Genomic DNA, 11,052 nt, shown 5'->3' with positions numbered 1-11,052 from the left:
TGCAGCCCTTGTGTCTAACCCAGGGCTTTCAGATTTATCTTGCTTTTGTTTTTTCACCCTGTGGCATTCAGTAGCTCTTAATATTTGTATGTTCTTTTAGTCGCTGTACTTCTATATAGCTCTTCAAAAATTAATCTCAGTCCCGTCCAACACCACGTTAAAAACTCATAGATTAAGAGTCTGCCTCATATACTGAATGTATTTTTCGGCCTTTAAGATGGACACTTGCAAAGCATGTTGCCTTGTAGAGTTACATGGCCATGGAAGCCCCCAGGTCATACTATAGTATCACATATGTATCCCAAACACTTTTATGTGAAGATTTTAGTTATTTTACCTAATATCTCCATTTTTAAATTCTGGAATGTGAGTATTACTGTTTCTGCCCATCCTTGGTTTCCATTGAACTGATTGATTTTCTAGGCTATTTCAGAGCATAGTTAAGTGTCAACTACATCCCCTTGCATCTTTGCGGGTCTGGAGTCACATATCGGCCAGACCAGGTAACAATGGCAGATTTCCTTCCCTAAAGGAGATTAGTGAACCAGATTCATTTTGAGAAGAATGGTTACATAGTCACCACTAGATTACTTTTTAATTTGAGATGCTATTGAATTCAGATCTCATCGTTTTCAACAGTGGAATTCAAACCCATTTCCCGAGAACTGCTTGGACCTCTGGATCACTGGTTTAGTACCACCACTACATCACCACCCCTTCTATGAGTCATTAGCATGCTTTGTTTTATAATGCTGAAGTGAAGGGCCTTTGTATAATTTTATGTTCAACTCACTATGTACTTTCTTTATTCATTCATGAGATATCGGTGTCATTGGCTAAGCCTTCATTAACTGCCTATCCCTAATTGCCCTGCAGAAGATGGTCTTGAGTCACATTCTTAAACTGCTGCAGTCCTTGGCAGGTAGCAAAATATACAGCGCTGCTAGGAAGAGAGGTTGACCCAGGATATTGACCCAGCGATGATGAAGGAATGGCAATATATTTCCAAGCCAGGATGGTGAGTGACTTCGAGGGGAACTTGCAGGTGGTGGTGTTCCCATGTATGTATTACCTTTGTCCTTCTAGATGGAAATGGTCACAGGTTTGGAAGGGGCTGACAAAGGACCATTTGTGAATCACTACAGTGTATTCTGCAGATTGTGCACACTGCTGCCTCTGTGTATTAATGGTGATGGGAATGAATATTGAAGGTGGAGATTGAGGTGCCAATCAAACGAATTGCTTTGTCCTGGATGGTGTTGAGGTTTTGTGTTTTATTGAAGCTACATCCATCTAGGGGAGTGAAGGGGATATCATCTCACTTGTAAAACCCATTCAATTCATTAATTCCCTTTTGAAGAGGTAATTCTGCTGTCATTATGTAGTCCGACCTACATGTGACTCCAGATGTGGTTTACTCTTAACTGCAGTCTGAAATGGCTGAGCAAGCCATTCAGTTCAAGGGCAATTAGGAGTAGGTAACAATTGCTGGCTTTACCACTGACACTCACAGACCAAGAATTAATAAAATAAATTTGTACTTATATCGTTCTTTTCACAAGCATGGGACATCTTAAAGTGCTGCTTTACAGCCAATTAGTTATTTTTGTTGTGTAGTGTCCATTTTAGCATTGCAAACACAGAAATTTGATCATGGAAAAAATCCCTTAAAAATGAATGTGTCAATGACCAGATAATTTGATCTTGTGATGTTGAAGCAAGTGTCCGTCCCTACCAAGCCATTGTTGACCCACAGCTAATGAGGGTAGATGACCAAAGGTTTGGTTAAAGAGATCATTTCAAACAGTTTATAAAGCTGAGAGTGGAAGAGACAAAAAAGTAGAGAATTCCAGTCCTTAGGATTCAGGCAAGTGAAAGGCTCTGCCATGAATGGTGTAGCAATTTAAGTCAAAGATGCTCAAGAGGTCAGACTTGGAGAAATCCTGAGCTCTTGATGTATTTTAGGGCTGAAGGAAATTGCAAGAGATAGGGAAGAGTGAGAATCTGAAAACAAGGGTGACCATTATAAGTTTGAGGTGTGCCAGACTGTGGCTCAATGTAGTCAGGAGGAACCAGGGTTGGGGATTTTATCAAGATTGATGTGAGTTAGGATATGAACAGTGGAATTTTGAATGCTGAACTCTAGTTATATTGAGGGTGTAAGCTGGCAGACCAGACAGGGTTGTGTTGAGATAATCAAGCCTCGATAAAAAGGCACGATTAGTGCAACAGAAGAACGGAGACAGGTGCAATGATGGCAGTGAGCATAGTGAATGAAGTCTTGGTTGTCAAGCTGATGGAGGATAATCATGGGATCAAATGGCATTGGCTACAGACAGGCTTAAAAATCAGAAAGCAGAATGTGAGACACAGATTGAAGATAGTGGTGTCTGTCCTTCCAAAGTGGTTTGGGAAGAAATGTCTGATCATTCAGTGTTAGAGGTGGTGACAAATCTGATGCAGTTGAAAGGAGGGAGAGCAGGATGTCTGCAGCACAGACTGTACAACATAGATTTTGCTGCAGTTTGGTATTTAATGGCACTTTTAATTGATTCGGCATTTATTTGTTCAATTTCTGGAGCTGCATGTTCCAGATGGTAAGTGAGTTTTAAAAATTATAGCAAAGCTTGTCCCTTTAAATGGGGGAGGGGGGTAAAGGGGCGGGGCTTTCGCTGTAGCCCGGATGCGGAAGCGGAAGTGTTGGAGGTGAGGCTGTAATTTCGGGTGGGAATGTTTCGGGTTGTACACGGGACCGAGATCCGGGGAGCGGCCCGGAGGCTGCTGCATCTCTCCCGGGTCAGGCTGTCAGGAGACTCGGTGACGGGGGGTGGAGACAGGAAAGCTAATCTGGACCCGACCCTCCTCTCGTACTTGGTGTGTCCCCTGTCCAGAAAACAGCTCAGGTTCGTCCTCGGGGGAAGGTCAGAGACTAGAGCAGGGGAGACCCTGTGGCTAGGAACCGGAAAGTCGGTCGCTGTAAATGACGAGATTGCTGTTCAGAATTGCTAGCACATTCTGGATCGTCTGAATGCTCTCCTCATCAGCTCTGTGCGGTTGTTGTGTTTCTGAAGCTAGATGTTGTTTCAACTGTTCAATACAAACACAAAACATTTTCTAAAAATAATGGAAACAACTAATATTTATATAGTGCCTTTCATTACTACTAGATATATTAAGATGTTTTACAAGTAATGGAGGAAATACATTTTCACTGTGATGTACAAAGATGCACATATGAACGTGATACAGACCAGAATCCTTTTTTTGTGATGAATATCAAAGAACTCTCCTCCAATTTTTTGAAAAAGTAGTGTTCCTACCTTACTGATCTCCTATCCTCATGATTTCCTGCTCCTGCTTTTCCAGCACCACTCTGATCTAAACTCTGGTTTCTAGTATCTGCAGTCCTCTCTTTTGCCTATCCTCAGACAGTGCCAAGTTCCATTTGTACTGTAGCAAGTGTATCTGCCTAGACTTTTAGATTCAGGTCTCTGCAGTGAAACTCCAAACACGTGATTTCCTGATTTTGAGATGTGTATGCTCCCTAAATTATAGGTTGTTAGCAGACTGATCAATGGACAGAAAGCCGGATGTCATAGACGTGTACAGCTTGGAAACACCCCCTTCGATCCAACTCGTCCATGCTGACCAGATATTGTAAATTAATCTAGTTCCATTTGCCAGCACTTGGCCCATATCCTTCTAACCTTTCCTCTTCATATACCCATCCAGATGCCTTTTAAATGCTGTAATTGTACTCGCCTCCTCCACTTCCTCTGACAGCTCATTCCAAACATGCACCACCCTTTGCTTGAAAAAGGTGCCCCTTAGGTCCCTTTTAAATCTTGCCCCTCTCTCGCTAAACCTATACCATGTGATTCTTGGCTCACCCACTCAAGGGAAAAGACATTGTCTATTTAACCATGTCCATGTCCCTCATGATTTTATAAACCTCCATAAGGTTACCCTCAGTCTTGGATGCTCTAGGGAAAACAGCCCCAGCCTATTCAGCCTCATCCTATAGTTCAAACCCTCCAACCCTGGCAACATCCTCCTTTGGAAGTATTGCCAATAAAGCAGCAGTTAAATGCTGTAGGCAGGGCACGAAGGGCTTTCTGGTTGTTCTTTGTGCATTTTAGATGTTTGGAACTATTATACAATTGACTTAAATGCTATTTGATTAGAAAAGAGGGATGAAACTATTCACGGATTCTTCATCTGGAACAATTAGTGTCTGAGTGTCTTGACTGCAATACCTTTCAAATACTTTGGTCAAATACTTTGGTATTTGCTTTCAAGGTACCCATGTAAATTGCCTTACAAAGTCTAAGGCCCATTGAAAGTGAAACATCTTCAGGGAAGTGTAGGGAGAAGAATGGAAATACAGTCAAACAGCAAGTCAACCAGAAAAGTTGGTTTGTTTAGTAGGTCAACACTGATCTCTACCAAAAGAGTTTGAATTTAACAACAAAATTGATATTTTTATTGCCCCACATTTATTTTTAGCTATTTTCTTTCTGACTTGACTAATTAGCTGTGTTTCACCTTTTAAATCCAACAATTATCAAAGTGTCCTCTGAAGTGAATGAACAAAGATCCCACAGCCACAATTTTGAACAAGAACCAGGTAGTGTTCTCCACTGTCCCTCAGCCACAACACTTGATAATCATGTGTGTAATGCATGTCACAGTTTCAGGTTTCTTCGGCTTGTGAAAGAAACTCTGTAAATGTAGAAGTGTTCTCTTGTCTTTCCATCTCTGAAAATTTGAAATGTTTTGAGAATCAATCCCTTTTGAAAAACAATATTGATCTGTTCATTTTCAGCTCTTAATAATTTTCATTCAGATTAAAAGGGCAGACTCCAGTTCCAACACATTTTGAATGAACTGCAGTTTTAATATTCTTTCTCTGTCATGTTTATAGGTACGACGAATCCTCCAATCAGCTGATCAATGACGAGTTGGGAATAGCCTATCCTGTTGTTGATGGAGTTCCCAACATGATCCCTCAGGATGCAAAGTTAATTCGGAAGAATGAAGACAGACCCAAGGAGGAAGAGCTTTCACAGCAGTAAAAGGATCACACATTGCTCCTGGAATATCTGGAAGTTGAGATTTTTTAAGGGAGAGGGTTTATCTAGTACACTGATATAATGACAATCCACCTGTCAACTCTCACAGTGCTGGTTCCCCTGTTCTCATTAGCTGGGTTGTTGTACTCAGCTACATTTGACAAGGATTTTCCACAGGGCTGTACTAGTATGGCCAGCTTGTGTTTCTACAGCCTACTACTTCCCATTACCATCCCAGTTTATGTATTCTTTCACCTATGGAGCTGGATGGGGATTAAACTTTTCAGGCATAACTAATTTAAGTTTAAAAACTATTGCATGTGCTGTTGGTGACCCGATGGCATCAAGCTGTCAAGTGAAGTTTTGTTTCATTATCAAGGTTTTTTCATTGGCTTGGAAGCATTAAGAATTTTGTGTGTTATTGGTGGAAATTGGTACCATTTTGATTAACTTATTCTTTACATACAAAATGTGTTGGACAATCACCTCTGTCTCATTGTTACATTATCTAGTAATGTTTGGTTCCATTGGCTTTATTCCTCGTGACTGCAGTGCAGGAAATGTAACAGGCAGTTCATTTGAACCAGTTCAATATGGATTTGTGTCTTAGGGAAACACCGTAACCAAAATCACATCAAACTCCACCACAATGTCAGATGCAAATAAGCCATGGAAATTCATTATCAACAATAACTTAATTTTGATCTAGCATTCTTAGACCCTTGCTATTTTCCTGGGTATTCAGCCACGCTTGTGGTCAGTGTTTGAGACTCCTTGTTCTGTATTCTATTACTGTTAAACATGGCTCAGTAGATAGCACAATCATCTCCTGATTCAGAAGGTTGTAGTTCAAGTTCCATAATGTTAGCTGATACTCCAGCATAGTACTGACGGAGTATCACATTGTCTAAAGTGCTGTTTTTGTAAATGGTAAACCAAAGCCCTGTCTATCCCATGGGATAGATGTAAAAACTATGTAAAAGAAAAGCAGGGAGGTTCTCCTTGGCTATCTGACTAATGTTTATGCCTCAATCAACAATATTTTAAAAAGAAAGTGATCTGGCAATTACTGCATTGATATTTGTGGTAACTTACTAGGCATATGTTGGCTGTCACATTTCAACCATGACTACACTTCCAAAAGGTACCTCTGGATGGTCCAAAGTGTATAATTAATGAAGTACCTTTTAAGGGCAAGTAACAAGTGCTGGGGAAAGCCTGGCAGCATCTGTGGAGGGAGAAACAGTGAACATTTCAAGTACAGTATGACTCTTCTTCCTGCATTTGCAGTATTTTGCTTTTGTTAGGAGAGGTAGCTTGTTTTTCTACTGGCTTCTAATCAGAAGAAACCCGGCACAGAGTAGTCCAGAGTCACTCTGGTGCCGAAGTTGCAGCAAACTTGTCACAGCCATGGAATGACCCTTCATTGTAAACCAAGTTACTGGTAATGAGAAAATCGAGTACCCTCTACATGTTAAAGCGGATGATGATTATTTACTGTGTCATGCAGTTTGAGTTAATTTAAATAAAGCCGTTTGAAGCAAATACCTCATCTCGTTCACCAGGCTGGCTGTCTGTCTGTAGGACTAGATATTTTTGCACTTCAGAGGTGGGGTGAAGTTGACAAGAGATTGCAAATTCTACTTCAGTGAGATACATCTGACCTTAACCTGATCTGGTCGGGTAAATAGAGTTGAGGTATGGATTGGCTGTGACATGGTCAGTTAAAGTAGGAGATTATTTGGCCCATCATGTTCATGCTTGCTCTCCATGAAACCTAGTCAACCCCATTTCCCTGCTCTAACGTAGGAACAGTGGACCATTCATTACCTTGAGCCAAACTATGAATACATAAAAGCAGGAGTAGGTCCTTCAGCCCATTCAGTGTACTGTGCCATTCAATATCCACTCAATGCCAACCATGTTGCATTTGGTCCATATCCTTCCAAACCTTTTCTACTCATGAACCTCGCCAAATGTCAAATACACTGCAGCTGACACCTTGATAGGTATGACAAATCCTCCAATCAGCTGATCCAAATGTCTTGAAACTGTACCTGCATCCACCACTTTCCCTGGCAGTTCATTTCACAAACAAACCACTGTTTTAAACAAAAAGGTTCCCTCATGATCCTTTATATCATTGGTATTTAGAAATCTCTCAACTTATACGCTGTCTGAAATTCCACAGCTCTCTAGGCAGGGTATATCAAAGATTCTGCACATTTTTGAGTTTTTAAAAAAAAAATCAAGTATTTTATTGATTTCAGTGAGATCACCTCTCATTGGAAACAGGTCCTGTTTCCCAAACACACAATATTTGTTAGTCATAGAGATGTACAACATGGAAACAGCCTTTGGTCCAACTCGTCATGCTAACCAGATATTCTGACCTAATCTAATACCATTTGCTAGCACATTGGCCCATATCCCTCTCAACCCTTCCTATTCATATACCCATCCAGCTGCCTTTCAAATGTTGTAATTGTACCAGCCTCCACCACTTCCTCTGGCAGCTCATTCCATACACACATCACCCTCTGCATGAAAAAGTTGACCCTTTAAATTTTTCCCCTCTCACCCTAAACCTATGCCTCTAATTCTGGACTCCCCACCCCCCATCCCAGGGCAAGGATCTTGTATATTTAGAGCTGAAAATGTGTTGCTGGAAAAGCGCAGCAGGTCAGGCAGCATCCAGGGAACAGGAGAATCGACGTTTCGGGCATAAGCCCTTCAGGAAACCTGAAGAAGTGCTTATGCCCGAAACGTCGATTCTCCTGTTCCCTGGATGCTGCCTGACCTGCTGCGCTTTTCCAGCAACACATTTTCAGCTCTGATCTCCAGCATCTGCAGACCTCACTTTCTCGTCAAAGATCTTGTCTATTTACCCTCTCCATGCCCCTCGTGATTTTATAAACCTCTGTAAGGTCACCGTTCAGCCTCCGACGTTCCAGGGAAAACAGCCCCAGCCTAGTCAGCCTCTTCCAATAGGCCAAACCCTCCAATCTTGGCAACATCCTTGCAAATCTTTTCTGAACCCTTTCAAGTTTCACAACATCCTTCCAATTGGAGGGAGATCAGAAGTGCACACAATATTCCAAAAGTGGCCTAACCAATGTCCTGTACAGGCACAACATAACCTCCCAACTCCGATACTCAATGCTCTGACCAATAAAGGAACCCCTCCTCCCACCTTACCCCACTTTCAACCTTCCAGCTCAGCACCATCCTCAAGACTGTCCTACCTGCCAATCTTCCCACTTATCTGCTCCATCCTCCTCTCTGACCTATCACCATCATCCCCACTTCCATCCACCTATTGTACTCTTGGCTACCTTTTCCCCAGCCCCACCGTCTCCCATTTATCTCTCCACCCTGGAGGTCCCCTGCCTTCATTCCTGATGAAGGGCTTTTGCCCAAAATGTCGATTTTCCTGCTCCTCTGATGCTGCTTACTTTCTGTGCTTTTCCAGCACCACTCTAGACTCTGATTTCCAGCATCTGCAGTACCCACTTCAGCCTTTATTATCCTGTCTACCTGCGACTATTTTTATGGTCAGGAACCATAAAATTGGGAACAAATATTCTCAGGGAAATGCACGACAGAAATGTAGAGGTTGTTTAGGAAGCACCTGCTGATAGTTTTGGGTGTAGGTTTGCTTGCTGAGCTGGAAGGTTCATTTCCGGACATTTCGTTATCCTACTAGGTAACATTTTCAGTGGGCCTCAGGCGAAGCAATGCTGAAAATTCCTGCCTTCTATTTATATGTTTGGGTTTCTTTGGATTGGTGCTGTAATTTCCTGTGGTGATGTTATTTCCTGTGGTGAAGTCACTTCCTGTCCTTTTTCTCAGGGAGTGTTAGATGGGGTCTAACTCAATGTGTCTGCAAACAAGCAGACAAAAAACGTCTAGAAACCCTAGCCACTCTTCCCTATGTCAAAGACATCTCGGAAATGACTGCCAGACTACTCAGACCCCTTGACATCATGGTAGCCCACATACCCACCAACACACTAAAATAGCAGCTAATGAACTTGAAAGACCCTATACAGACAATGAGCAAAACTAATATCATTTACAAAATACTGCGCAAAGACTGTAACAAACACTACATTGGAGAAACAGGTAGAAAACTAGCCATCAGGATACATGAGCACCAACTAGCCACAGAAAGACATGACCCTCTCTCAAGTATCCTTACATACAGATAAGGAAGGACACCACTTCGACTGGGACAACACATCCATCCTAGGACAAGCCAAATGAAGATATGCATGAGAATTCCTAGAAGCATGGCATTCCAACCGGAACACTCTCAACAAACACATTGAGTTACACTCCATCTACCACCCCCTGAGAAAAGGAACCGGAAGTGACTTCACCACAGGAAATGACATCATCAAACCAAAGAATCTCAAACATATAAATTGAAAGCAGGAATTTTCAGCATTGCTTTGCCTGAGGCCCATGAAGACATTACCTAGTAGGGTAATGAAACGTCTGGAAATGAACTTTTCAGCTCAGCAAGCAAACCTACATCCAAAACTCCGACCTGAGCTACAAATCTCAAAACTCGCTAAAACCTACTGATAGTGCTGGACAGGTTTGTCCCACTGAAGCAAGGAAGGGATGGTAGGTTGAAAGAACCTTGGGTGACAAGAGATGTGGAACATCTAGTCAAAAGGAAGAAGAAAGCTTACTTTAGGTTAAAGAGGCAAGGATCAGACAGGGTTTTAGAGGGTTACAAGGTGGCCAGGAACGAACTGAAGAATGGACTTAGGAGAGCTAGAAGGAGGTATGAGAAATCTTTAGAAGGTAGGATCAAGAAAAACCCTCAGGTGTTTTAGATTTATGTCAGGAAGAAGAGAATACCCAATGTGAGGGTAGAGCTGGTTAGGAATAGTGGAGGGAAATTGCACCTGGAGTTGGAGGGAACTTGCACCTGGAGTTGGAGGAAGTAGAGCAGGTCCTTAATGAATCCTTTGCTTCAATATTCACTACTGAGAGGGACCTTGACATTTTTGAGGACAGCATGAAACAGACTGATATGCAAGAACAGGCTGATGTTAGGAAGGAGGATGTGCTGAATATTTTGAAAAACGTAAGTATAAATAAATTCCCTGGGCCTGATGGGATAAACCCTAGGTTACTTGGCTAGGCGATGGTCTAGTGGTATTATTGATAGACTATTAATCCAGGTAAGGTTGTGGGGACCCAAGTTTGAATCCCACCATGGCAGATGATGGAATTTGAATTCAATAAATACTTGGAATTAAGACTAATAATAACAATGAATCAATTGTCAGGAAAAAAAACCCATCTGGTTCACTAATGTCCTTTAAGGAAGTAAACTGCCATCCTTATCCAGTCTGGTCTACATGTGAATCCAGACCCACAGCAATGTGGTTGACTCTTAACTGCTCTCTGGGCAATGAATGCTGGCCTAGCCAGAGATGCCCTCATCTTGTGAATTAATAAAGTAAAGAATACCACAGGAAGCGAGGGAAGAGATTGTTGTGCCTTTGGCAATGATCTTTGCATCCTCACTGTCCACTGGAGTAGTACCAGATGATTGGAGGCTGGCAAATCTTGTTCCCTTGTTCAAGAAAGGGAAGAGAGATAATCCTGGGAATTACAGACCAGTCAGTGGTGCTCAAGGTATTGAAGAGGCTTCTGAGAGACAGAATTTATGATTACTTGGAAAACCATAGTTTGATTACAGAGATAGTGAGCATGGCTTTGTGAGGGACAGGTCATGTCTCACAAACTTTATTCAATTCTTTGAGGATCTGACAAAACACGTTGATGAAGATAGAGCAGTGGATGTGGTGTATATGGATTTTAGCGATGCGTTTGATAAGGTTTCCCATGGTAGCCTCATTCAGAAAGTAAGGAGGCATGGGATACAAGAAACCTGTCTGTCTGGATACAGAGTTGGCTGGCCCATAGAAAACAGAGGGTGGTGGTAGATGAAAAGTAT

General features: G+C 42.0%; 3 protein-coding genes across 4 annotated transcripts in view; 2 read left to right on the top strand and 1 right to left on the bottom strand.

Annotated features, from left to right (window-relative positions):
- The first annotated feature begins 2,712 nt into the window (after positions 1–2,712).
- On the top strand, positions 2,713–5,075 carry LOC122557733 (protein preY, mitochondrial-like). Its single transcript, XM_043705678.1, has 2 exons — positions 2,713–2,903; positions 4,925–5,075. The coding sequence occupies exons 1-2, from the start codon at positions 2,731–2,733 to the stop codon at positions 5,073–5,075; spliced, it is 324 nt and encodes a 107-aa protein (XP_043561613.1). The 5' UTR covers positions 2,713–2,730.
- Positions 2,914–11,052, bottom strand: part of si:ch211-176l24.4 — a 33,668-nt gene continuing 25,529 nt past the window's right edge. Inside the window, exon 4 of one of the 2 annotated variants that reach the window (XM_043705677.1) lies at positions 2,914–3,087. In XM_043705677.1, the coding sequence (XP_043561612.1) occupies positions 3,041–3,087 (47 nt within the window). In that variant the 3' untranslated portion in view covers positions 2,914–3,040. The remainder of the gene's footprint in view (positions 3,088–11,052) is intronic. The other variant, XR_006313925.1, reaches the window with a different exon arrangement.
- LOC122557734 (phosphatidylinositol N-acetylglucosaminyltransferase subunit Y-like) lies at positions 5,154–6,624 on the top strand. Its single transcript, XM_043705679.1, has one exon. It carries the CDS (start codon positions 5,154–5,156, stop codon positions 5,367–5,369), a length of 216 nt encoding a protein of 71 aa, XP_043561614.1. The 3' UTR covers positions 5,370–6,624.

The sequence above is a fragment of the Chiloscyllium plagiosum genome, chromosome 16 (assembly GCF_004010195.1).
Source record: "Chiloscyllium plagiosum isolate BGI_BamShark_2017 chromosome 16, ASM401019v2, whole genome shotgun sequence".
Lineage (NCBI taxonomy): Eukaryota > Metazoa > Chordata > Chondrichthyes > Orectolobiformes > Hemiscylliidae > Chiloscyllium > Chiloscyllium plagiosum.
This window is presented reverse-complemented; position numbering and strand designations above follow the sequence as displayed.